General features: G+C 41.4%; 1 protein-coding gene across 1 annotated transcript; it reads left to right on the top strand.

The window, feature by feature from the left end:
* The first annotated feature begins 71 nt into the window (after nt 1-71).
* On the top strand, nt 72-20,596 carry vps33b (VPS33B late endosome and lysosome associated). The gene is made up of 24 exons (XM_083760144.1): nt 72-106; nt 663-770; nt 1,944-2,024; nt 2,971-3,032; nt 3,128-3,177; nt 3,303-3,370; nt 4,425-4,470; nt 4,626-4,720; nt 5,348-5,452; nt 5,700-5,790; nt 7,744-7,821; nt 9,060-9,133; nt 9,224-9,310; nt 10,535-10,625; nt 11,194-11,268; nt 12,897-12,961; nt 13,488-13,542; nt 13,629-13,675; nt 13,986-14,118; nt 15,106-15,188; nt 17,561-17,662; nt 18,277-18,352; nt 18,846-18,953; nt 19,673-20,596. The coding sequence occupies exons 2-24, from the start codon at nt 669-671 to the stop codon at nt 19,750-19,752; spliced, it is 1,854 nt and encodes a 617-aa protein (XP_083616270.1). The 5' UTR covers nt 72-106; nt 663-668; the 3' UTR covers nt 19,753-20,596.
* The last annotated feature ends 1,284 nt before the right edge of the window (nt 20,597-21,880 follow it).

Here is a 21,880-nt window from a genome sequence, read left to right as displayed (position 1 = left end):
CAGACACTGGTACGTTCCTGAATTGGGTCCTGGGAGAAACAAGCCAAGCGTTGTTGATGACCCGGCCACCACTACAGCACACACAGCTCCATCGCTAACCACGGAAGTAAGTAGATTGTATTTTATTTTAATCCAGTGTTTCGTTGCCACTGAATGACATTGTTTATTATTGTGTAAATACTTCGTCCACTGCATGCACGATAAACGTAAATACTTTATGGAAAAGCGTGGTACAAATTAATGTCCCTTCATCCCAATATTTATTATGCTAACGTGAGCTAGCTAAAGATGACTGACACGTCGCCAAAGGAGAACAACATTGACTGATTAATTAAACAAAACATATATTAACAGTGTCAGTAGGCTATGTAGAATGGGTACAGTTCAAGGAAAGTACAGGCCAATACAAAATCTTCTAAGGCTAAGAGGATAAACCCTGAAAAAAAGCACTAAGACTTGTTTACATGAGTCCTCCATTTTCAATTAATCAGAAAGAACATTTAAAGACGTGCAAATATAACACTTCTATGGAAAACAGAGACAGAGCACCCATGACATTGAAGTTCACTGTGTGTTTTGCACGGGGGGTGTTAACCTGCACACCTGCAGGCTGCACTCACTCACTCAACCCCCACCTCTCTCTCTCTCTCTCTCTGTCTCAGCTGCCCATGGCTCACAGTCACAGCATCAGGAGGGACTCTCCTGAACTCCCAGATTTCTCTCTGCTCAAGAGACTGGCCAGAGACCAGCTCATTTACCTGCTAGAACAGGTGGGTGCATGACATGTGAATGTTACCACCTCGCATACCTATAGATGTCACTGTGCATCTGCGTGTGTTTGACCAGATCCAAACTGTTCATTTGAGACACAGAAGTATCGTTTGTGTGGGACGGGACCTCTAAGGACGGAACAGGGAGTTGTATTACTTAACCCATAATTTAGACGATTCTACAAAATGTCTTCTAAAAACCTGTTTCTGTCAGTGGTGCTCAAACTATTTCATGTCAAGGACCCCAGAAATTATATGTAGCGTATTTGGCCTCCGACCCCCATCAGAAAATATGTAGTTCTAGGGACCCCCAGAAGCAAAGATTTGATTTAAAATGTTCGCTCTGAAAGTACATATTCCAAATTTGCGCCACATTTTCACGATCTTTCAAAAAATCTGATCTACAAGCTCATTATGAGCTTGAAGATCTGCTATTTTTCAATAGCTAAAGTGCTTAAAGGTATATTCAGTGATTTCACTCAAAAAACCTTAGGTTTCGTTTTTGGCTGGGACCTAAGCCTTTCATCCAATCAGGATACAGAGCCAAAAACGAAACCTAAGGTTTTTTGACCCCCAGGGGTTAACTGGGGACAGGGAGGAACTCCTTATATGGTCAGCACACTCTATAGTAGAGAGGATTATCAAAACAAAACAAAAAAATAAGTGATATTTGAATTAAGTGAAATCACTGAATATACCTTTAAAACACCAAAAGGGGTTCCCATCCAGAAAGTAAATACCTTGATGTCATATTCGACCATAGGCCTATTATTGCCTATAATTTTGTTATTAAACTCCTCTGGCGACTCACATTTTGTTTGAAAATGCTAATTTCGGTCATGGGGTGGTATGGCCGACTTGGTAGGCCTACTGTAGCCTATATAGAGCGTCGCAGACGCAGTCCCCATTAATTTTTCCCAGCAGATCTACAATCTCATAGCGCGGCACCGAGTGCCACGCTACAAGCTTGTAGATCTGCTATTTTTGAAAAATCGGGAAAATGTGGCGCAAATCTTTGAATATATATTCTTTCAGATAGAACGTTTTTAACTCAAATCTTTGCTTCTGGGCGGGTCCCTGGAACAACATATTTTCAGATGGGGGTCGGTGGCCAATTACATATAATGTTTGCGGTCAGGTCTAAATGGGAGTTTATGTGTGTTTGTGTCGCAGCTACCTGGCAAGAAGGACCTGTTCATCGATGCAGACTTGATGAGCCCCCTGGATCGCATTGCAAATGTCACGACACTCAAGGTAAAACCTTAACATCTGCAATTCTTCCACCTGCTGTAACAGTGCACTTTATTTATACAGCACCTTTTCAGACAAAGTCACAAAGTGCTCAACAATATAAAAACAACAGTGAATCATTCATGATACATAATAATCAGTTATAACAACAAGGCAGAGTACAAATACAGTGTCAGTGGAACTGAAATGCATACAGTACATCGTTTGGCGTTTAAAGAAGGCTTTCCTATACAAATGGGTCTTTAATTTGGTTTTTTAAAAGAGTTAAGGAGCTAGCAAACCTAAGGTCCAATGGGAGGCTGTTCCAGTCTGGGAGCCCTACTTGCAAAGGCCTTGTCGCCCTTGGTCATCTTAAGCCCAAACCAAACCACACCATTGGGTAGCCATGCAACTCCTTCTAACCAAACAGTTGCGAGGAGTTGCATGGCAATGGAGGACCCTATTGTAAACAAGTTTAATGCTTTATTGTGTGACGTCGTCCAGTCCACAGTTAAGTTTTGTATTGAGTTGTGCTTTAAATGTACTATGATTCTTCAAACTGTTAATAAATATTGAATTGAATTGAACCAGTTGAATCACTTAGGTCAACGTGGGTCGACGTGCAACAGGACATATCACACCACTCAGGACGAAAGCTGAAACAGTCTCGTCCCGTCTCAACCCGAACAGGCACATGGGGTTCCAGTATAGTTTAGCTAGGTACTGCAGTGCCAGGCCATTTGGAGCTTTAAAAGTTAGCAGTACAATTTTAAAATCAATTCTACAAGTTACAGTTACAGTGAGGCCAGCACCGGGGTAATGTGTTCAGACCTTGAACTAGTTCCAGTGATGAGTCTGGCAGCCGCGTTCTGTACTACAGTAACTGCAGGCAGTGTATTGATCCTAGAGAGGTTCTGTGCTAACTGCAGGCTCCGCTTAAAATGATGTTGTTTTATGTCTTCTGTTGCAGCAACATGAAGTTGACAAACTCTACAAAGTGGAACATAAACCTATTGTCAGCTGCTCTGACCAGTAAGTGAGTGATGTGTGTCCGAGGCCTGGCATAATTCAATAATAGTCTTATTCTCGCAGCGACCGCTTGTTAATGTTGTATTTTGTTCACGTAGGCTTTGTTTCCTCATTCGTCCAAGAATACGAACCGTGAAGTGGATATGTGGTGAGTACAGTGGTGGAACCCGTTTTCAACACAAAGGCTGATTATCCAGTCTCCACTATTTATTTGCCTGTTGAATTATTTAAAACCAATGTGTTTATTTGATGGCATTCTTCTCTCTTTTCCAGATGTAGTAAATGCAGACAAGTCAGCCGGAAGGTCCAGACAATACAAGATCATATTTAGCCCTCAGAAGGTACAGTACATACAGTAGTGGTTCTCAAAGTGGGTGCAGTGCCGCGGCATAGTTTGATGTTTAGAATGTATTTGATATCACTACATGCTTAACCACCCTTTGCAAAACGGACCTGAGTTGCACTGTACGTACTACGTAGGTGTGTTTCTTTTTCCATCAACACCAAATCTCTTTGCGGTGTGAGCTTGTAGATCTGATCTTTTAGGCTAATGCCCCCCCCTTCCAGAATGGGGATGCTGGGGTTCAAGTGGTTATTTATTTCATTCTGTCCTATAAAGGAAACTGATATGTTCTCATGTTTTCCTTGTGACACATACTGTTACCTTTGCAGGCAGTGAAATTCGTAGCTTGGGTAGCAGCCTGATTCGCTGTGTTTTCAGGCTGGAAGTTGGAACCCAGGCTATGAAATGTGTGTACTTTAACTACTTTGAGCTTCCTAAATACTGTGGATAAAATACAGTAAGCTCCAGAAGCACAGATATACCATTATATCAACCTTTAGTGATCTCCATTGGGAAATTCAGATAACGTACCAAACAGTACCAACTGCTGTAATCATGGCCAGATACAAGATGGGTACAGTTAAGATATAACTAAAATAAATAGAGACCCCGTCCCCTACCCAACGATCTGAGGGTACGTGGGGGGTTGTACTGGCAACCAATGAAGGGAGGCCAGGACAGGAGTGATGTGTTCATGCCTTCTCGTGTTTGTCAGCAGTCTCGCTGCAGAATGTTGTACCATTTGTAGGCGAGCTATGGCTTTTTTGCTGAGCCCAGAGCACATAGCATTACAATAGTCTAGGCGTGAGGATATAAATGCATGAATTACTTTTTCGAGGTAGGTTTTCGAGATATATATATATATCATATATCAACCTTGAATGTGATGTATAGCTATTTACTAGCAATAGTAAAATCAAATAGCTTACTGTGTGTGTGTGTGTGTGTGTGTGTGTGTGTGTGTGTGTGTGTGTGTGTGTGTGTGTGTGTGTGTGTGTGTGTGTGTGTGTGTGTGTGTGTGTGTGTGTGTGTGTGTGTGTGTGAACTTCCAGTTCTATGCGTGTGATGCAGTATTGGAGGAGCAAGGCACATATGGTGGTATGTGACCTCTGAACTATGACCTTTGATTCAGAGTAATGATGCGTGGTGGCTTGATGCCTTCCACAATAAATGCTTAGTTTAGAGTAATGATGATGCTTAGAGACTAATATGCATTTCAAAATAAAAGTTCCTCTGTCTGTGTTTTTGGGTAGACGTGACCACAGATGAGTGGGCCTTCTATCTCCTCCCCCTGGATGATGACATCATCAGCCTGGAGCTCCCCGAATTCTTTCGGGACAACTTTCTGGTAACGTTCTAGTCTGAAAAGGCCTTTAAATGATCCAGCTTTGAGGGTTTGTGTGAACAAAAACATTGAAGACAAAAGTGAGGTCGCAAATTGTGATTGGCCAGAATGAGATATTGTATGATGACGTATGATAAGAGCGCCCCTCACTTCACACGTGTGTGATTTATTTTTTTAAGAACAGCTGGTGTTAAGTCAGTAGTTACCAACATTTTTCATGTCAAGGACCCCCAACTTGACACTAATTAGCCCGCGGACCACCATTTGAAAAGATATGCCAGGAGAACCCCCATAAGAGAAGGTTTTTACGCCTCTAGCAGTGACACTCAACCCGTTTAATTTCAAGGACCCCCAGTTTGACATGCATATTAGTCTACAGACCCCCATTAAATGGCATTTCTATCTCTGGGACCCCAATTTATATTGTAAAATCAATGTTTATTTAACTCTGAGAGTGTACAAAGGGACCCTGTCCCATTTGTACACTCAGAGTTACAGACCCATAAGGGTCCATTTTGTTCCAAACTATCATTTAGCTGGGGACCCCCTGGAACTCCCTCAAGGACCCCTGGGGTCACACTTTGGGAACCACTGTGTTAAGTAACCGTAACATAAGGTGTGTTGTCCTAGGAAGGGGACCAGCGTTGGGTGAGGACAGCAGGCAGTGCCCTCCATCTCCTACACACCCTTTACGGTCCTTTCTCCAGGGTGTACGGGATAGGACGATGCTCTACGGTAGTACCACACATACAGTATGAACACACACCATGACAAGCTTCATAAACATGAAAGAAACACTGTCTGGGGGTGCACAGTACACAAAAGCCTGAGTAGACATTACAATGACACCAGAAGTGTTTTATTTTAAGTGAAATACACCTTTAGGTAAAGGACTTAGTTGTTGTTAATTCTCTCTCTCTCTCTCTCTCTCTCTCTCTCTCTCTCTCTCTCTCTCTCTCCCCCTGTGTGTGTTTTTAACCAGATGGCATATGAGTCCTGGAGAGAGCAGGTAGAAGAAGGAGAAAAGAAAGCCTGTCAAGCTGAAATTGGAAAGGTCTTTCTCATTGACAGAGGTACAGTTTAAAGGTGTTTCTCATTGACAGAGGTGCAGTTTAAAGGTCTTTCTCATTGACAGAGGTACAGTTTAAAGGTCTTTCTCATTGACAGAGGTACAGTTTAAAGGTCTTTCTCATTGACAGAGGTGCAGTTTAAAGGTCTTTCTCATTGACAGAGGTACAGTTTAAAGGTGTTTCTCATTGACAGAGGTACAGTTTAAAGGTGTTTCTCATTGACAGAGGTACAGTTTAAAGGTCTTTCTCATTGACAGAGGTGCAGTTTAAAGGTGTTTCTCATTGACAGAGGTACAGTTTAAAGGTGTTTCTCATTGACAGAGGTACAGTTTAAAGGTGTTTCTCATTGACAGAGGTACAGTTTAAAGGTCTTTCTCATTGACAGAGGTACAGTTTAAAGGTCTTTCTCATTGACAGAGGTGCAGTTTAAAGGTCTTTCTCATTGACAGAGGTGCAGTTTAAAGGTCTTTCTCATTGACAGAGGTGCAGTTTAAAGGTCTTTCTCATTGACAGAGGTACAGTTTAAAGGTCTTTCTCATTGACAGAGGTACAGTTTAAAGGTCTTTCTCATTGACAGAGGTACAGTTTAAAGGTGTTTCTCATTGACAGAGGTACAGTTTAAAGGTGTTTCTCATTGACAGAGGTACAGTTTAAAGGTCTTTCTCATTGACAGAGGTACAGTTTAATGGTCTTTCTCATTGACAGAGGTACAGTTTAAAGGTGTTTCTCATTTACAATTTACAATTTACAATTTAGGCATTTAGCAGACGCTCTTAATCCAGAGCGACTTACATTTGAGCAAAAACAAAAGCATGGGAATACATCACATAAAAGTATTTATCATGAAACATGCGTAAGCTAAGAAAGTAACAGTGGAATATCTATATAGTGAAACTATACATACACTTATACATATAAACTATACATCTTTACTACTATGCTATACATGTGTACTATGGCGTGCTATGACTACATACAATACAATTACAGTGCTGTCTACATAACGTGCTATAAGTCTGTATCAAATGCTATATAATCCAACAGAAATGCTATCTAAGGGTTTAGGGTAAGTGCTATGGGCCATGATGGAGTCTGAAAAGGTGGGTCTTCAGGCTACGGCGGAAGATTGGGAGTGATGCTGCAGTTCTGACTGCAATGGGAAGTGCATTCCACAGTTTTGGAGCCAGAAGGGAGAAGAGTTTGGGACGTGTGGAGCGTTGTCCCGGCGTTTTTAGTGAGGGTACTTCCAGCTTCCCTGCGTTGGCTGATCTGAGTGCGCGGGAGGGTTTGTAGGGTTCAATCATGACAGAGGTACAGTTTAAAGGTCTTTCTCATTGACAGAGGTACAGTTTAAAGGTCTTTCTCATTGACAGAGGTGCAGTTTAAAGGTCTTTCTCATTGACAGAGGTACAGTTTAATGGTCTTTCTCATTGACAGAGGTACAGTTTAAAGGTCTTTCTCATTGACAGAGGTACAGTTTAATGGTCTTTCTCATTGACAGAGGTACAGTTTAAAGGTCTTTCTCATTGACAGAGGTACAGTTTAATGGTCTTTCTCATTGACAGAGGTACAGTTTAAAGGTCTTTCTCATTGACAGAGGTACAGTTTAAAGGTCTTTCTCATTGACAGAGGTACAGTTTAATGGTCTTTCTCATTGACAGAGGTACAGTTTAAAGGTCTTTCTCATTGACAGAGGTGCAGTTTAAAGGTCTTTCTCATTGACAGAGGTACAGTTTAATGGTCTTTCTCATTGCCCGTGGTCGGGCAAGCTTCGGGGCGAGAAACGGAGGTGTCAGATATATTAAAAGAAAGTGGACGGTTAAATTTGCCTCTTACGCCGGTATCGGCCGATCATGAGATAAACAATCTGTGATAAAAAGTTGATGGGAGCACCTCTACTGTTTAGTTTGCAGACAGACACTGGTTTAAGGTTTATCTTCTCCATTGACTCTGTAGATGTGGACCTTGTCACCCCGCTGTGCTCGCAGGTGGTCTACGAAGGACTAGTCGACGACATATTTAGAATCAAATGTGGTAAGTGTGCAGTGTGCAGTGTGCAGTGTGCGTGCGTGTGTGTGTGTGTGTGTGTGTTGTCTCCTGGACAAGAAAAGGATGGTGACCTTGACCTACCATGACCTGGTTGAGTGAAATGTTGCAGACTTGTGTGGAATGTACAGTAGCGTAAAGTAACTACAGTACATTTATTCAAGTACTGTACTTAAAGTAAAATCTTTAGGTACTTTTACTTTACTGGAATATTTCCAGTTTCCAATACTTTTACTTCTACTCCACTACATCTTGGATCCAAATATTGTACTTTTCGGCTTCCTTTAAAAAAAAACATTTTTATCCCACGATTTTTCAACCCATGTTTTCACCCAGTTTCAATTATCTAATGTAATCCTGTGCACTACACGTCCTCGGGCAGGAGACAGACCTCATGCTCCCTTCTATGCATGAGGAGTCCAAGCTGCTTCTTTTCACCTGACAGGGGGGAGGAACACGTTATTCCGACCAGTTCCTTTCCCCTCCATCAGGCGCCCCGGCTGGCCAGGGGGAGGTAGTTTAGAGACCAGGATTACTGCAGGTTTTTGTGAGGGTACCTACCCTATAGGGGACATAAGGGGAACATGCAAACTCCTCACCGAAAGGCCCTTTCGCCAACCCCACCTCGGGTATGGGCACCGATGACGCGGAGGAGAGAACACGCCCCCAGCGTCCACAGAGCCCCCAGTGCCCACAGCGTCCCCAGCGGGAATCGAACTTTTGGTACTTTCAGTACATGTCGATGCCAATACTTTTGTACTTGCGTACACTCGATGCACATTCCAGACTTACTTAATCCATACAGTAACGGGAACCCCTTTTTGTTGTTTTAAACATTATGTTATAATTTAGCTATTGAAAAGTAGCAGATCTACAAACTCACAGCGCGGCACCGAGTGCCACGCTACGAGCTTGTAGATCTGCTATTTTTGAAAAATCCTCAAGATGTGGCACAAATCTTTGCCGTTTTTAACTCAATTCTTTGCTTATAGAGGGTGTCCTCTGGAACAACATATTTTCAGATGGGGGTTAGAAACATAGGTTTTTCAGAAAACTTTTAGGATTTAGAAGACTTTTTCGTTTTTAGAATCGGTGTCAGTCCTAAATGGGTTAAGTCCACCACTGTGAATATGACATCATCAGGTGAATTCTGTCATTTGTGTTCATGTATTTCTGTGCAGCAAATGTTGTGTATAGTCAAATAATAAATAATATTTGTTGTGTAGGTTGCGTGGAGTTTGGACCTGACGTTACATCTTCAGATAAAAGCTTAAAAGTGATGCTGAACTCTCAAGACAAGGTAGGTCAGCACCATCCATTTCCTCATCTCACCTTTGACTCTTTGTTTCTACGTGACTTCCTGTTCTGAACCATGATTTCTCTCTTTTAGGTGTTCAATGAAATCAGAAACGAGCATTTCTCCAACGTCTTTGGATTTCTCAGTCAAAAAGCCAAGAATCTCCAGTCTGCTTACGATGTGAGTGTGAGAAGAGCACATGGGATACATCTTCTTAACACAATCTTGCATAGCCAGGCCACGCATTTAACTTTCACTAGACCTGTACGTGCCCGTCGGCCACCGGCCTACTTGAGAAAGATGCAACTTGGGAACCTAATACCGTTGTCAACTTGTCATAGCACCCGTTTTAACTATCTGTCTATGTCCCACATGGAGATCTCTCTTTTCATGTCAATTGTCAAGGACCGCGAAAGTGACAGTAATTTGCCCACGGACCCCCATTTGAAAATTATATGCCAGGGACCCCCATAAGAGAGGATTTTTACGGCTTTAGCAGTGATTATCAACCTGTTCAATTTCAAGGACCCCCAGTTTGACATGCATTAAAGGCCTTTCAAACGGGAATCGAGGGAAGCAGGCGTTGTTGCCTGGATCAACACAGGTCTCCTCCAGGTCTGCTCAAGAGGGGCGTAACAACGCAAGCGTTAAAAAAAAAAGCTAAACAGAATCCAGGTCTGGTGAGTCACGGGACCGCACTCACGTAAATAGTTTACGCTTGCGTTGTCGCCAGGGGGGCAGTCAGCCAGATATTTCGTGAAGCCTCATTTGAAATCGGTAGTTCATATAATGGCCTGTTGTGGCGCTGGACCGGACCCAAAAAGCCCCATAGCTCCATAGAGGCCCATGTATTTTGGCCCAACTTCACCTAGACTGTATTACCTTAATAAACATGGTCATGAATACTTTCTTCTTCCAGTCACTAGTTTAAAGTCTCATTTCTAATGTCATAATATTCTTTTTGGAAAATTATGGTCCCATTAATTAAAAAAATGACCATAAAGAAAAAAAAACATCGCGTATGTTCTGAGGGGCGTGGCTACCATTACAGTCTATGATCGGGATTCCCCTCCCACTCGAGTCAAAATAAAAACCAACTGAGAAGAAGGGGGGAAGTCCCGCCTCGTTGTCTGGGCAGCCAATGACCAGCTGGTATACAAAACGGAGCCAGCCAATGGCCAGCTGGTACCAAAGATGGCGACTTACATCAGGAATTAGCATATTATTACAGGCTTCATTTTACGTTCATGTTAGACCCGGGGAACGCTTTGTCCATATTTTTTACAGTCTATGGTTGTCGCACCGCAATTTCTCCATGCAAAAACGCAGGTCTCATTGAAAATGAACTATAAGCGCGAGGCCAATGTTTTTCTTCAATCCAATGGTTTTTCCATTCTTCTCCAGAAACGCCGTGGGATGGACATTAAACAGATGAAGACCTTTGTTTCAGAGGAGCTGAAAGGCTTAAAGCAAGAACACCGGCTCCTCAGTTTGCGTAGGTTCTGTATTCTCATTGGTTGTTGTTTAATCGTGTCATATTCCTATTGGTTGTTGTTTAGTCGTGTGAGTATTCTATTGGTTGTTTTTGTGTAGACTACATCGTCACCACCTAGTCACACTGACGGCCTAGCCTGATTGGCTGCCACACACGCTGCCTAAGCCAATGGGAGTGTTGTATGATTGACTACCTCCTAAGCTATGCCACACGCACGGCGAAAGGGCGTATTTCCGCACCGCAGCGAGCAAGCGTTTACCACCGAAGCCTCAAAGCGACAACAGCTGCTAGTGTTATGAGCTGGAGAGCAGATAAGCGACAACAAAACACAGTCATTGAACCACGCACAGTCGAAAATGTCGGAAACGAACGGCTCCGAGGTTGCGCCAGAGAAACGTACACGTTATTAAAATAATAATATGGGGGGAAACAAAGAGAAAAAGGGGGACAATGGAGACAGTGCCTGTTTCACCTGACACATTATTACTATGTAATCATTCCTTGTTTAATCATGAATTTCAGTATTACTGAATCACTAAAAGTGCTGCTACTACGGTCCTTTTTTCAGATATTGGTGCGAGTGAATCAATGATGAAAAAGAAAACCAAGCAGGACTTTCAGGAAATGTTGAAGACAGAACACTGTAAGCTTGCCTTATTAAATTATGTTTGTAGAACTTTCTTTTTTGGGAGCGGCAGGCCAAGTTTCTATTGCTGCTATAGTATAGTACAATGTTTTCTACGTATAAAGAAAAATGCTGTAGTGACATATGGTATAACCTAAATTGTGAACTTAGTCTCATAAAGGCAGACTATTATGTGGAGTATAATTTAAACAACGATCTCTCTGTGCACAAAATACAGTCAGGAACATTACCATTAGCACTGGAGACTGGCAGGTTTAATGCCACTCCAGTGGAAGAGAGATACTGTTTGTTCTGTGAACTTGGTGAAATTGAAAAAAAGGTGCACCTTTTTTGTTTTATTTTTGTAAATGTGACGACATAAGAGGAGTATTTGTTAACGAGATGACTTCTATCTTTGATGATTTCCTTGAGTTAGATGATTATGAGCTAAATTGATATATCTTTTGTTAAAGGAGTTTTTTGTATGTGGCAGATTTCATTTGTCAATGTACTATGAGTATAATGTAAACTTGCTGGAAATGTAAAATGGTGTCTTAAACACCCATGAGGGTTGGGCACTTTGTGTGCAGGACACGGAAATAAATTAACAATAAATCAATCAATCAAGTCATTAACAGTCACTGAACCTGTGAACAATGAACCCATAACTCATTTAGACCTGAGGCCCATTCTAACCTAACCTCAGGTTTTCTGAAAACCTTCAAATTCTTATTAACCCATTTAGACCTGAGACCAGATTTAGCTCTGGCCCATAGCCCTATAATGCCCTTTGCTGCCGTTGCATTAAGGCTCTGCCAATCTTTGCTTCTAGCCCTCGCATGAAAAAGCAGACCAGCCTCTCCTCTGTAGCGGAAATATAAAGAACGTTTTACCTACACCCCAATACAAAGACGGGTTATTTAATTAGAAAGCCTACTTTCCTTAGTGGACGCACATGTGGTGGGGGGCTCAGACTGCGTTCACTAAGGAAAGTAGGCTTTCTAATTACACAAACCGCCTTTGTTTTTGTGAGTAGGTAAAACTATTTTTATATTTACGCTACAGAGGAGAGGCTGGTCGGCATTTATGTGAGCGTAGGAATAGCTCTAATGAAGGCATTAGAGCTATGGACCAGAGAACGGTTCCATAGCTCTAATGAAGGCATTAGAGCTAGACCAGATTCTACAAATGTCTTCTAAATCAAATATTTCTGTCAGTGGTGCTCCACCTTTTTCATGTCAAGGACCCCCATAATTATCTGTATTTGGTCCATCTCAAAATATGTTGTTCCAGGCCCCCCCCCAGAAGCACATATTTGAGTTAAAAATGTTTGCTGTGATAGAGTATATATTCAAAGATTTTCAAAAATATTGTAGATCTGCTATTTTTCAACAGCTAAAAATTAAAAGAATGGTTAAAGTGGTTTAAAAGCTAAGGATACACAGATGTGTTCCTATCCTGAAATGGGTTCAAATGCATTGGTGTATAAGGATGTAACGCACTCATCTCTTGTCAATCACAGTCATTACAATATGATTAGTTCTACAAATCCTGTATTCTTCTGCCACTGTCTGCAGGCTGCAGCCTTACTAGAAGGGTTTGTAGTATGTTACAATGATCCTGTATTCTTCTGCCACTGTCTGCAGCCTTACTGGAAGGGTTTGAAATCCGTGAATGCATTAACGCCATAGAAGAGCACATCAATAGACAGGTGGGTTCATTTTATCATTCTATCCATAAAACATTAACCACATGCATGATACTATACTGTACGGATGTACTGTAGCCTACTGTACTGTTACTGTACTTACTGTACTGTACTATACCAGGGGTTCTCAACCTGGGGTTTGCCAAATTATTTAGCATTTCCGGGGTCCCCAGCCAAAAACGTTTTTGGCTGGGGACCCCCGGAAATGCTTTAGCCATGTCTCGCGACCCCTGCCCCCAATACAAACTGACTGCAAAAATTACCTTAATATTAGAGAAAAGATATCATAAATGAATACTAAAACCAGATATAATCATTAAGGAAAGTTTATGCATGCACTACACGTACTATGTAAACTCCAGCCATTCAGTTGCAAAAATTAAATAATTTGGGGACCCCCCCAAAATAATTTCTCGACCCACGGGTTGAGAACCCCTGTACTGTACTGTACTGTACATCTGCCACAATGTGCAACAACATTCTAATGTTGACCTTGCTCAGTCATTAATTCATTGTTTCTCTGGTCAAGGTTTCAAATGTAGAAAGTCTAAGACTCCTCTGTCTCCTGTCTCTCACGGAAAACGGTGAGTGTTCTTAGTATTTCACACCAGAGTAAAACAAATCCGGCCTCTTTACTATAAATAAAACAACTTTGTTTTTTATCTGACAGGGCTCCTGCCGAAAGATTACCGATCATTAAAAGCGCAATATCTACAGGTGAGCCTCCTTAACTCACATCTTAAAGGTGTAGTGAAATGGCTTTTTTTGGGCATTTTATTTTGAAGTTTCAGCCTCAGACGGCAGGATCTAAGTTAATGAACCAATTAGAGCGCCAGTTAACTCAACTGTGTTGGTAAATTGTAAATGGTGCATTTATATAGCGCTTTTATCTAAGGCACTTTACATAGATTGTGCATTACATTCACCCAATCTATGTGAAGCGCCTTGTATAAAGGCGCTATATAAATGCACCATTTTGTTTTGTTTGTTTGAGATGTTTGGTCCGTTCCTTGTTTGGCCCTATCAGAGCTATGGAGTGGAACATCTCGTGACGTTTGCCAACCTGAAGCAGTTAGGACTGCTGGTGGAGCAGCAGCCAGGAGAGACGCTGACCGTCATGGACAGCAAAGTGGGCAAACTGGTCAACGAGAGGACCGGAGGTGATTTGCAGTGTTGAATTTTTGGCAGCAAAATTTGATTTTAGTCATAGTCCCTTGAATATACGCTTTCATTTAGTTTTAGGGCGCGTTCGGCTATGCGCACCGGGAATGTGGTCAGTTTGTTGAGTGTGGTGGGCGGTGACGTCACAGAGTGCGTTCAGTGTGCCTTATTTACGAACGACCAGTTACAACACACCATTCACACTGAGCAACCCTACCCTCAGGGTAGGGTTGCTCAGTGCGTGCACTCGGCACACCCGGTGCGCAGCGCACTGGATTTTCGAACGACAACGCACTGAGTGCACTGAATAAATGAACGACAAGAGAGCACACCAGTGCGTTCAGGGCGCATTTCCGAACGCGCCCTTAGTCACATTTCGGTCACCCGGAATGTTTTAGTGTTTGTCTAGATTTGGCTGACTAAATATCATAAGATTTTCGTCAACTAAATCTACAGTTGATTTATGTCTTTTGGCGGGCCTTGATGCCGTCGTAATGGCTGATTTTACACTTGCTGAAAATAGCCGATCGCACTGCGACGCGTTGTGCGCTTGTAGATTGGCTATTTTCAGCATGCAACCAAACTCTGCTGCATGGAACCAAGTGTAAAATGACTCCACTAGTCCCTTTGATGTTGTCTGTTTAAAGCCACAGTAGTTGTGACTACACTAGTCCCTTTGATGTTGTCTGTTTAAAGCCACAGTAGTTATTGCTCCAGCTGCCACATTTTGAATGTAGTAATGTTCAGCAACTACAGACTAAAGACATTAAATATTTTCATGGAACATTTTTGAATCGTGTGAGAATCCTGAACTCAATTATTGTGGAGGAAAATTGAGCATTTGAGCAAGAATCGTGCAGCGCTACTGTCCAACTCCCTTTCTAGTTTCTTCTCCTCTACTTCCATAATGCCAATCTGTATAGATTAAATATTTTATTATAACGATTGACTATATATCCTGCCTCATTCCATTTGTCTTTCTTTAGGAAAGTTGACTGTCATGACTGACGCCTTCTCTTCTTTGGCAAAGAAGAGTAATTTTAGAGCATTGAGTAGAAGACTCAATCTGGTAAGCAATCTTGAACCTTGCTATTTTTCAAAAGTGTCCATAGGGTCCATTTTCTACATAGAGGGAAAAGGCACACACACACACACACACACGCACGCACGCACGCACGCACGCACGCACGCACGCACGCACGCATGCATACAGACAGACAGACAGACAGACAGACATACATGCAGAGATCCCCCCCTTTTATGAGCAAAACATGGACATAGATACAGAGATTTGTACATGTTAAGATATTTATGGACAACTGCCACACTTCCCTCTCTGCACATCAATCCCTCTGGAGCGCACTTCATGCCAAGAGTGCAGTAACTGCGGAAAAAAATTAAGAAGAAGGGGGAAAAAAAGATAAATGGGTCTTTCAAACTGGTCAGCCAAATGAGGTATCGACATATCATCTGTCTGTCTGTCAGAAACACCACCTTATCTCCTCATTGCCTGCACCAATCACTCCCACTTTTCACACAGGCATTGACCATATGAATATGGAGGTCTTAACGAAGCCCTTTTTTCGACACATTAATTATTAATAATGAATTTATTTGTGAATTAAAAACGCACCGGGCGCAGTACCCCCAAATATCTCACAACGGGTAAGGGCTAGTTATACTAATGAGGTAATTATTTTACCCCATAAAAAAAACGTAGTTGCTTGCACTTGTAGGGCAGTGTATTATATAGATGATGTATTGTTGTAGATTAAATAATCTTCCAAAGATGAAGGAACGACAACGTTTTTCAGGGTGAAGTGTTGAGAATTTATTAAGAAGATTCAGCAGAGTAACAACATACATAGTAAGGAACAGGCCTCCTTGCCTATTCCGGCAGCCCCTCTGGGCGCAAGCCTCCTCAACCCTATTCTCAGACAGTTCTTATAGTCTTGTCTTAAAAGGATTCCTGGCTAATACGACAAATATGTCTTATATTTACATAATTTACATAATTCCCCTCTGTTACTAAAAAAACAAAAGAAAACACCTTAAATATTTTATTTCTTTCATAAATAGAGGATCTTCCACTCAATAGGGATTGCTCCTGTCGCAAGTAGCTCATAAAATGTCTACGGTGGATTTTTATGAAACAAACAGATTGAAAGAGGATAATTCAAGCTTTCCCTACAGCTGCAATGTTGGTGATTTTGACGTTGTTTAATATAATTAGAGAGGACTTTTCTGTTTTGATGAATGGGTTGTCTATGGGAAGTGTCACCTAGGTATCACCTTGCTGGCAAGATGGAGTGAAAGATTCTCTGTTTATGAAAGAAATAAAAAATATTTATGGTGTTATTATTTTGTAATTTTAGTTACAGAGGGCAAGTTTAATGTTTTAAAGTCAGGTCAGCTGTTAGATTGACAGCTGCAGTCCTTCAATGAGACTGAATGCGGAAGGCAGAGAAATACACAATAATGCATCAATTCTATTCTATTTGGCATTCTAAAATATCCATTACAGTTCCAGACTTTTTATTTTTGTAAGTGAAACCACAGTTAGACACAACAGAAGATTTATAGAATGACAAATTAATAAACATTAAAGCAAGTACATGTTGATACAGCTATCTATTCTATATTTGGCTAGCCTACAGATTACTATTTCATCACATGGAATTTGCTTTCGCATTTCGCTACATGGATATAAAAATAATTACTTGACACATTTTATGCAGATCTCACCCAGAGGGTTTTTCACCCATTTGCTCGAACATAAATAAAAACGGAATTAATTGTAGGACGAAATATAACTCAAGCGTAGTGAAGGGTTAGCATTCGGCCATCAGACTGAGCGACATCTACTAATGTTATACAAGCTAATATTTTGTATTCATATCCAAATTTGAAATAGTCCTGTCCTTTCTCTCTGTTTTCAGTTGACCCACAAGTAAATTTGGTTAATGTGTCTTCTAGCGATCTCCATTGGGCTGGTGTTCAATGGCTCCCACATGACAGCATGTATCTGTGGCTTGGCTTGGTCTCGTGCTGTGGCAAAAGTCTCTTGGTGTTTGCCATGGTGTCAATTTCATCTCCTCTGCTATAACAGCAATGTACAGCATTGGCAATGTTGGTGCTGCTGCTCTCATGGCTCCTCTGTGAAGCTGGTAGATTCTTGGTGTCATGGTGTAGCTAGCAGACGTGCTGTCATTGCTGGTGAAAGCTTCTCTCTTCTAATCATCACTTGCTGTTGAAATGAGTTCTTGCAGTCATCACATAATTATTGTCAATCTGTAGTAGACTTGTAGAGTCTTGTAGAGTTGATGATCAGTTCTTGTTGATTCTGCATAGCTTGCTTCTGTGGTCATCTAGTAAAGGCATATTCATAGTCCAGTTTTCGGTGAAGAGGTGTAGTTAACGCTCTCATTACTTTCCATGCAGGTGCCTAAATCAGATGAGGAATATGATCTCCGCGTGCCAAGAGACATGGCCTACATCTTTAGTGGGGCTTACATCCCTCTGAGCTGTAAACTCATCGAACAGGTGGGCAATAATAACACATGAACGCAACATGAATGGAAGAACATTCACTAAAACAGCCGGGAAAGCGCTCCACACTTCCCAAACTCTTCTCCCTTCTGGCTCCAAAACTATGGAACGCACTTCCCATTGCCATCAGAACTGCAGACTCACTCCCAATATTCTGCCGTAGTCCGAAGACCCACCTCTTCAGACTCCATCTTAGCCCGTAGCACTTGCCATAGCACTTGCCTCGACGACCTTAAGGTCGTATGCAAAGGCTCAACTTATTTAATGTAAATAGCATTTTATGTAGACATAGCACTCTATAGTGTATACGCAGTTTCATTATATAGATATTCCACTGTTAGACGGAAGTTAGGTTCTTAGCTTACGTATGATTCTTGATGACTATTTTTTATGTATCTGATGTATTACCATGTGTTGTTCTGGAGTCTGGATTTAGTGGATTAAGATTGTCTGCTAAATGCCTAAATTGTAAATTGATCGTAAATTGTAAACACACAGAAACCGATTACATTGTTCGTTAAGAGGGAACCCAAGTTAAAATTAAACATGGAACATAATTAGTGCCATTGCAAATCTTTCTTGTGTGTGTTGTCTTATCTGTGCTGTAGGTGCTGGAGAGAGATGGATGGACGGGACTTGAAGAAGTCACCAGGATGCTCAACGGGAATGAGTTTGCAGTCACAGGTCAGACCACCGGTTTTCAACCCTTTTCATATCAAGGACCATTATTTATTCGCCATTTGAGCCACGGAACCACCATTTGATGAGATTCAGCCTCAATATGTTTGTTATCGATTTTGTCCACAATTTCATGCTGTATTGGTGTTGGTACCATTTAGGAGAGATAACAGGCAAACGTTGATCGAAATAACAATTCTTGTAAATTTGCACACATGTTTATCAATAATTTAACTCCTGAGAGGGTAAACTGAAACCAGGTTTAATTTAACACTTTCAAGCGTTAAAGATCTATAAGGGTCCTTTTGGTTACCAACTCTCCATCATTTAGCTGGGGGACCACCTGGAACCCCCTCAAGGACCACTGGTTGAAAACCACTGTTTTAGCTCAAGACCCAGAAGATAGATTTGCCGTTGAACGGGACCCTAACTAGTTTGAATAACTGATCTCAGCGAATCAGCCTGCTTATGTTTCTGATTCTGTAACCCCCCCAATCAGGCAGCAACGGAGCTAAGAACGATTCCCAGAGAATCATCCTGGTCATGTTCCTTGGCGGCTGCACCTTCTCTGAGATTTCAGCGCTACGCTTCCTTGGAAGAGAGAAAGGTACAGACGTAACAACTCAAACTTGTGGGCTACATTTTAAAGTACAGGAAAAATAAAAATAAAGCAATTGTAATGAGACTATAAAACAATTTTCGAATACCAAACTAACCTTTTTGAAATGTAGTGCCATGTTTTTTTATTTTCTAAATAGTCAGTGTGGCACACATTCATTACGTTTAATTATGACACCATGTCAAATATAAAGATATTTCCAGCATAAGGGGGACATTGTACTAATGATCATTAGACTAGGTTCAGAGTTTGAATGAATGTAGAATTATGTGCAGGATTTTGGACTTCATTTAATTGGTTACATTTAACAAAGTCATTTTAGTTGAATCCTCTCTCTTCCACTTAAGCCAGTGTGCCAGTGATTACCCTTCCCTGTGCCACCCGTGCCCAAGGTTGCCTACCCGTGGTCTAGGCTATAAATTCATTGTGGTGACCACTGTTTTCTCCACTCTAGGTTATAAATTCATTGTGGTGACCACTGTTTTCTCCACTCCAGGTTATAAATTCATTGTGGTGACCACTGTTTTCTCCACTCCAGGTTATAAATTCATTGTGGTGACCACTGTTTTCTCCACTCCAGGTTATAAATTCATTGTGGTGACCATTGTTTTCTCCACTCCAGGTTATAAATTTCATTGTGGTGACCACTGTTTTCTCCACTCCAGGTTATAAATTCATTGTGGTGACCACTGTTTTCTCCACTCCAGGTTATAAATTCATTGTGGTGACCACTGCGATCACAAACAGCGCAAGACTTTTAGACGCCATGCTGGATCACCACATGTAGTCCTCTCCTGTTTCTTCCTGTCTCCAACCGTTCAGGACACACTCCTCCTCCTCATGTATGGACCATACATCTGATTAGCTCTGTTTGGAACATCATATCTATGCTTGAGCTCCGGGAAGAGGTTCCGTGTCAGGATATCCCTGTGCGGGTAGAACAGGGGTTGAGCCGCAGTATCGTTTCCAAAATGTAAAGATATCAGAACAGAGCTACAGATGATAAACTTAGGACAGGCACGTACAATTTTAAGACGGGCATGAAAACCACTGCTTAAGTCAGGCTTAAATAAAAATGCAGTGCAGTCGACCCCCGTCTGCATGCACAATATTGCTTCCGTAAGATTGCATTGGGAAAACATGGTACTGGCTGACTTCATAATTGATTGATTGATTGGTTTATTGAACATGAATGTGAAAACGGTAACAGAGTACAGCCAAACACTCCGTTCAAAAGGGATAGTACCAAAACAGTCCTTGTGGTCTTGTTTCTATTTAGGCCCTATGCAATCAATTCATAGACTAGCTTTGTAAGCCGTTGTTTCACCCCTGTCTTAAAAGTTGACGTGCCTGTCCTAAGTTTATCATCTGTAGCTCGGTGCTGATACCTTTATTTTTTGGAAACTATACTGCGAAAAGGGTTTTCGCCACTGTTTTTGGACAGGCTCAACCCCCGTTCTACAGATGCAGGGATATCCGGCCAAGGAACCTCTTCTCTGAGCTAAAGGGTAGATATGAGGTTCCAAACGGAGCTAACATCTGATCTGCACTTCTCCACTTCTGACACATTCCTGCTGCCACACTATTCTAAAATGCCATTGGTTGGAGGAAAGTGCATCATCGTAAATGTAAAGAACGATGTACAAAAGGAATAAATGTTTTAAATAAAGGTTTTAGCGTGTTTCAGTTCTTGTCCGTACAGTCATAAATGTATCCTATTGTCCAGTGGATAGCATAACAGAACGTCTGAAGACCATAAGACCCTGATGAAGACCTAACCCTGGAACGTATCTTGTGTCTCAGCTTTTAACCACTTTAAACCATTATTTTATACTTTAGCTGTGGAAAAATCGTGAAACTAATTGCAAATCTTTGAACATATATTCTTTCACAGCAAATGTTTTAAATGTAGCTTCTGGAACCAAATATTCTGAGATGGGGGTCGTGGCGGCCAAATACGTATAATTTTCGGGTTTGAATCTTGATGATTATGGTGTACAGTTCATGAAAATCTAAAACTCCTACTCAACAAATTAGAATATTTTACGAGACAAAAAAGAAACAAGAAATGTTGACCATCTGAAAAGTATATTAATGTATTATGTTATATAATACATTATAATATTATAATACATTATATACAATATGCAGTCAATACTTGTTCTGGGCAACTTTTGAACGAATTATTTCATCAATGTGGCGTGGCATGGAGGTGATCAGCCTTTGTCACAATTGAGGGCGGTGTTATGGAAGCCCAGGTTTCACACCTTCCTCTTGACAATACAACCTAGATTCTCTGTGGGGTTTAGGTCAGGTCAGTTGGCTGGTCAGTTAAGCACAGTAATACCATGGTCAGTACACCAGTTACTGATAGTTTTAGCACTGTGGGCAGGTGCCAAATCGAGCTGGAAAGGAAGATTAGTATCTCCATTGTCAGCACAATGTACTCTTAAAAGATGGCTGTGTTGAACACACTGACAGTTTTCACTGTCAGTTGATCAACACCAGCAGATAACATGGCCAAAATCATCACTGATTTGTCAAGTCCAGAGTCTTAACACAACCATCTATTATGATATTTTACAGCACTGTGTGCCTCCGTACATTGACAAGCTTTATGTTGATGCTAATCTTCCTTTTCAGGCAGCACTTGGCACCTGCCCACAGAGCCAAAACTACTGGTGTACTGACCATGGTATTACTGTTCTTAACTGACCAGCCAACTGGCCTGACCTGAACCCCACAGATAATCTAGGTTGTATTGTCAAGAGGAAGGTGTGAGACATGAGACTCAACAATACACATTAATTTACGGCTGTTATGGGCTTGTTGTGGGCTTTGAATTAGGCCTATATTACAGGAGAAAATGAACTTTTACACAATATTCACTAATTCATTGAGAAGAGATGGAGCTG

The sequence above is a fragment of the Protomyctophum parallelum genome (genome assembly GCF_964188405.1).
Source record: "Protomyctophum parallelum genome assembly, chromosome: 2".
In the NCBI taxonomy this organism is placed as follows: Eukaryota; Metazoa; Chordata; class Actinopteri; order Myctophiformes; family Myctophidae; genus Protomyctophum; species Protomyctophum parallelum.
The sequence above is the reverse complement of the archived record's forward strand: the minus strand, read 5'-3'. Positions and strand labels throughout refer to the sequence as shown.

Coding starts and splice junctions, on each gene's coding strand:
- vps33b (XM_083760144.1), top strand. CDS start 669: ATGGCTCACAGTCACAGCATCAGGAGGGACTCTCCTGAACTCCCAGAT. Junction 2,025..2,970: donor CAAATGTCACGACACTCAAG/GTAAAACCTTAA, acceptor CTTCTGTTGCAG/CAACATGAAGTTGACAAACT. Junction 5,453..5,699: donor GGATAGGACGATGCTCTACG/GTAGTACCACAC, acceptor GTTTTTAACCAG/ATGGCATATGAGTCCTGGAG.